Consider the following 5880-nt stretch of genomic DNA (forward strand, 5'->3'; position numbering starts at 1 on the left):
GGTCCGCTTTGCGTGACAAGCCCCTTCCGCGAAGGGCTTGAAAACAGTCAGAAGTATGCGGCCTACCTTCTGCCTCGTGGAACCACAGGCAGGTTCTGTAACTCCTCACACGTCTCACCCCTAAAATGAGGAAGGGCAGGCCCGCTCGCGGGGATGCTGGGATGACGACAAAGGGACCGCGCACCAAACGCCTGGCGCGCATCACCTGCTGATAGGAAGTGGAGAAGGCGGTGCTTCTCAAATGGGAGAACGGGAGGAGGAAGGAAGGTCAGAGGTGTTTGCCGGGTGCCCGTGTGCCACGCGGTGCTCCGCCGGGGAGCGTCTGCGTCCGCGTCACTGTGTCCTGGCAACAGGCGGTGAGGCTCAGTGGCTGGCCAGGGTCCCCCTCAAATACATGGCAGGGGCCGCGTTCACAGAGTCTGTACCCTCCAGAGTCCGAGGGAGCGTGTTCCACGGCGGTCCGTGTTCCACGGGGGTCCGACTGACGTGTCCTTTTCCAGGGGATGAACAATCAGTACGTCCGCCGGGAGATCTTCTGCGGGAACACCTGCCACGAGCTCAAGCGCTTCTGGGAGCGGGAGATCGGCAAGCAGACCTACTACCGCGAATCCGAGGAGTACCGCCTGGGGAGAAGTGCCCTGAGGAAGTACGTGGCTCGTTTGTCTACCTTTATTATTATTATTATTTTTTTTTTTTAAATAGACTTTATTTGGGGGGCACCTGGGTGGCTCAGGCGGTTAAGCACCCGTCTCTTGATGTGGGCTCAGGTCATGATCTCAGGGTCGTGGGACTGAGCCCGAGTCGAAGTCCCCTTGAGATGCTCCCTCTCCCTCTGCCCCTCCCCCCACTCATGCGCGTGTTCCCGCTCTCTCGCTCCCTCAAATAAATAAATAAAATCTTTTTAAAAAAATAAAAACAGGCTTTATTTTTTAGGGCACTTTTAGGCTCACAGCAAAATTAAGCAGAAAGTAGAATTCCTATATATATCCCATGCCATCAACATCCCCACCATGGACTCACGTGGACACCGCATTACCACCCTTGTTTGTCTATTTTCTTTTTTTAGAACAAAACTGATTTCCCTGGAAGAATGCCAGACGGGCATCTTAGATGACCTGATTATTTCAATCTTCCTTGCATGTGCTCCTGTCACCACCTCTAGTTGTGGGCAGTCACTGTAAACATTCTTCCACGTTAACAAATGGACACGTTGATCTGAATCTTTATAAATGGAAAAATCTCTCCTCTTTGTCACCATTTCTAGGGCATGACGGTTGCACTAAATTTGGGGAGCAGGTCAGCAGATGTGTCCGTGAAAAGCAGCCAAGAAAAGGAGACAGTGACCGATGCTCCGTGCTCATTTGCATGAAGACACAGGATGCCCCGCGGGGTTCTCTGAGGGGGGCGAGGGGTTGTCACCCCTCTGCTGGACATCCCAGCTGCAGCCACGCTAGTCTGCCCCCTGCAACACAGTAACCCCTTTGGCCAAACCAGGGTTGCCGTGGCTGTGGGAACAGGGGCAGCTCACCACCGTCATACACCGCCTCCACTTGGGGGAGCCAGTGAGGGCCCCGCCCCTCTGGGTCCTTTGTCCTCTCTTGGAACAGCTCAGCCGCTGTCTGAAAAGGGCACAGCCAGGGGTGGTGGGGCAGCTGTGTGCTGGCCCGACGGCGGGGGTCGGGACTCCACCAGCGCATGCTTGCTGGGCTGACGGTACGCACCAGGTCACACGACTGAAACTCACAGTCGCCTTCCAAACGCCCTCCTGAGCCCCAGACGGAAACCGGCCTCTCCCACACGTGGAGACCTGCTCGGCCTACCGTATTCCCGGCCTCAGGCAAGGAGAAGCAGGCTGTCCTAGCTGCTGGAGGGTCGTGTTAGGGCGTGTCCTCCAGGGATTCCCTGAGAAGCTGAGGTGCACGCTCAGTCATTTCTGTGGTCCCTGCCATCTCCCGTCCCCAGGCCAGGCCACTCAGCATGCTGCCCACGCCGTGCACATGCGTGTGCCCCACCGTGCATATGCGTGTGTCCCCTCGGGGAACACGCAGAAGGTCTCAGGCGCAGTGGAACTGCTTGAAGAAGATGCAGAAAGTGAGGTGCACGCCAAGGGGTGAGCAAATCAGCTCCGAAACAAACCGCAGTTTGTTAAAACAGGAAAATACACGTGCACAGTGTCGGTCTATGCACATAACACAAGACTGCAGAAAATAAGCTTCCTGGCTGGTGATACGGCGAGACTCGAACTTCTTTATCCTTCTCCCCTTCTTCCCATTTGAACCTCGCTCCCCCCTCCAGAAGGTCTCTGCGCTCACCCACTACTCCGTCTCGTCCCTGCTCAAGATGGAGAAGATGGTCCCAGTTCATTAGGTGGTTCTGAGGCTGGGACAGGAACACGTGCCCAAGGTCAGTTCCCCTGCGTCCCGCGCTCAGCCACTTAGTCCAGAACTGAGTGTAGCAGAGGCAGAACGCCAGGGGAGCGTCTGAGCCCCTGTGATCCGGGCGAGCTGGCAGATCTCCCTGTGCCTTGGGTTTCTCCTTGTTACTTTGACCAGTGTTCCACGGCCTGACTGATGACTTGATGTTCTCTTGACGGCTGAAATGCACGTGTTGAAATCTTCAGCCGTCATTGCGAATTTGTCTCTTTCTCCTTACAGCTCGGTCTCATTTCACTCTGTGTATTTGGAAGCTCTGTTTTTATACAAATGTTTGGGATTGTTATGTCCTCTTGATAAATTGATCCCTTTATTGCAAAATGACGCGCTTTCTCCTTGGTAACGTTCTTGCCTTTGAAATCCACCTTGTCTGACTCTACTGCAACCACTCGGTTTCTTTGATTGGGGTTAAGAGGGAATCTTTTCTCATCCATTTGCTACAGGATTTTTGGTCCCTTAACGCCCGCGGTTCTTGGTCACAGCGCTTTGAAGAATGAAGAGGTAGACCAGACAGAGTGGTGGGCAGCAAAGCAAAGTTTATCGAGCGATAGTATAAAGCTCCCGGAGAGGGAGGGGACCCGAGAGGGTTGCTGTTTCAGCGTTCAAATCTAGGGGTTTTATAAGCTCTTTCGAGGACCTATCTTGAGCACCCTGAGTGTGGGTCCCTGTGGATTGGCCGCTAAGATGTGCCAATCAGGGCTTTGATCACGCACCTGTCTGCCTCTCGGGTTCTTGTTCCCGTGTTGCTGGACTTCTGGGCTGACATCTGGAGACCAACTGCCTCAACCTGGGGTAGTGACTGATGTTTTATGGCTAATTGTTTTGTTTCAGGATGTTTTGCAAAAGTCACTCCTGCAGAGGCTGCCAGACAGATGCTATGGTGGCCTTGTCGAAGCTGTGAAGCAGGATGCTAGGGCGGCTTTGTCTCAGCTGTCCCACCAGCTCCCTGATGCCTTGTTGGGGACCCTGGCCCTGACTCCCTAAGTGTCTAATTCACCTCTAACACTTTTAATTTTAACCTATTGCCATCTTAATAATACAGGTGATTTTCCTGCAGGCAACATTTATTTCAATATCGGTTTTTATTCAATTTGGCGATCCTGCCTTTTAATCGGGTGGCTCACATCATTAACACAAACTGGTGCAATTGGGTTTAAATCTGCCATGTTGCCATTTGTCTCCTGTTCTCTCACCTGGGCTTCATTCCTTTCTTTTTCTGCCTTCTTTGGGGTTAATTACATATTCATCATGATTTCGTGCCATGTCTTCTGTTGGCTTTTCCATGATATCTCTTGGTGTTACTCGAGGGTTACTTTAGGGTCTCTGTCACCGTGTGCCTTCTAGCCTCTGGGAGGCTTCCAGAGGCGGAGCCCCGCTGCTCCCCCCTTGGCCTTTGTGCAAAGTACGATTCTGCTTCCACACACCTCACAAACCCCACGCAGCGTCATTAACAGGTTTGCTTTCAGACACTGATTACCTTTTTAGGAGAGTCAAGTTGGGAGGGAAAATTATACCCACACGGTCGCCTTCTCAGGGGCCCTTCCCTCCATCCTTCAGATCCCGATTTCCATCTGGTGTCGTCCTCCCTCCGCTTGACGGATTTCCTTTAACGTGTCCTGTAGGGACAGGCTGCTGGTGACGAATTCTTTCAGTTTTTGTATGGCTGAAGACATCTTTATTTCACCTCTGTTTTTGAAAGATAGCTTGGCCGAGTAAACAATTCTAGATGGACAGAGGCTCCCCCCGCCCCCGCCCGCCGTACTTTGGTTTGTTTTTTTTTTTTTAAGTTTTTTTTCTTCACTTTAAAGTAAGCTCTACGGGGCACCTGGGTGGCACAACGGTTGAGCGTCTGCCTTCGGCTCAGGGTGTGATCCCGGCGTTATGGGATCGAGCCCCACATCAGGCTCTTCTGCTGTGAGCCTGCTTCTTCCTCTCCCACTCCCCCTGCTTGTGTTCCCTCTCTCGCTGGCTGTCTCTCTCTCCGTCGAATAAATAAATAAAATCTTTAAAAAAAAAATTAAAAAAAAATAAAGTAAGCTCTACACTCAATGTAGGGCTCGAACCCACAACCCTGAGATCAAGAGTTAATTGTGTGCTCCACCCACTGAACCAGCTAGGCACCCCTCTCCCTGTACTTTAAAAGACATTGCACTCTCAAAGGAAAAGTTTGAAGGATTAAGACTAGAATATTCTGAACAGAAGTGAGAGCTAGATATATACCTATAAAATATAAGATATATGCTTATAAAATATAAAATAAATACCTATAAATATATAGAGCTAAATATATACCTATAAAAATACACAAATATTTAATATATTTAAATATACTATAGTTTTATTATAATACACAATTATAATATATGAATATATTTAAATATACAAAACATGCATATGTGAGTATGTAAATGTGCATATGTATAAATATATATCAAGTCGTCTGCATACCTTTTAAAACCTGAATGCACACACACACACACACACACACACACACACACACACACGACACACAGAAAACTTCAGGGGGAAAAATAAGGAAAGAAGCATCCCTGAACCAACCACCATGGACATGGGTGCTCTGCTCAGTTTCGTTTCTATTTTCAGGCTCAGAGAGGAATGGAGGCAGAGAATGGAAGCAAAGCTGAGGCTGCGGAACAATCCAGATGAGGCCGAAAAGCGAGCAAACATGGGCCGGGATCTTCTTGCTTCGTTGGCTCAAGAGGAGTCAAAGCACTGAGGGGGCTCTGCCAGGAGAAGTCAGTGCAAATGCCTGCGTCCCTGAGCTGTGCCAGACAGATGTCACACTCCCCCTGACCTGTGACGGATCTACCCGTGTGTCCTCCCAGCACCACGTGGAAATGATCAGCCAGGTCAGCCCCCTCCGCACGGGGGTCAGGATATTAGCCCCAGAGTCCCTACAGATGAGATTATGTAATACCAGAGCTCCATGCAGCATACTTCATACTCATGTAATTACCTTCTAATCTTAAAATCTACATATTTTAAATTCTAAGCACACACCGGGAGTGGGGGGCGGGGAGCTGATCTCAACGGTCACACTTTAAACATTGCCCGCCAGTGTCTTTCCACGTCTCTCCTAAAAACAGTTTCGCGTGATCCTTTCTCTTGTTTTCCTTTTCCGAGAAGAGAAATGCACCCGTCTGCAGAAATAGCTGTATTGTAAATAGTCGCAAAAATAAGGTTATGCAGAAATTGATCTAATGTTATTTCTCCTTCATGTGAATTTAATTGGACTCCTCAAAGCATGGTTGCCTGGAACCCTTCAATCAGATCAGAGTAATTTTAATAAAGCTTGGTTGCCTGGCCACCACGGACGTGCACACTCTGTGTTTCATGGCTTTATTTTAAATCCCCACACGTCTGCCCTGGCCAGCTCTCTGTTGGCTCAGCTAAGGCATATCTGGCCACCCCAATGAAGTGTTCGCCA

At 50.0% G+C, this 5880-nt stretch overlaps 1 protein-coding gene across 1 annotated transcript; it reads left to right on the plus strand.

Annotated features, from left to right (window-relative positions):
* The first annotated feature begins 497 nt into the window (after nucleotides 1-497).
* Nucleotides 498-5169, plus strand: FAM240A (family with sequence similarity 240 member A). The gene is made up of 2 exons (XM_026500389.2): nucleotides 498-646; nucleotides 5037-5169. The coding sequence occupies exons 1-2, from the start codon at nucleotides 504-506 to the stop codon at nucleotides 5167-5169; spliced, it is 276 nt and encodes a 91-aa protein (XP_026356174.2). The 5' UTR covers nucleotides 498-503.
* The last annotated feature ends 711 nt before the right edge of the window (nucleotides 5170-5880 follow it).

The sequence above is a fragment of the Ursus arctos genome, unplaced genomic scaffold (assembly GCF_023065955.2).
Source record: "Ursus arctos isolate Adak ecotype North America unplaced genomic scaffold, UrsArc2.0 scaffold_14, whole genome shotgun sequence".
Lineage (NCBI taxonomy): Eukaryota > Metazoa > Chordata > Mammalia > Carnivora > Ursidae > Ursus > Ursus arctos.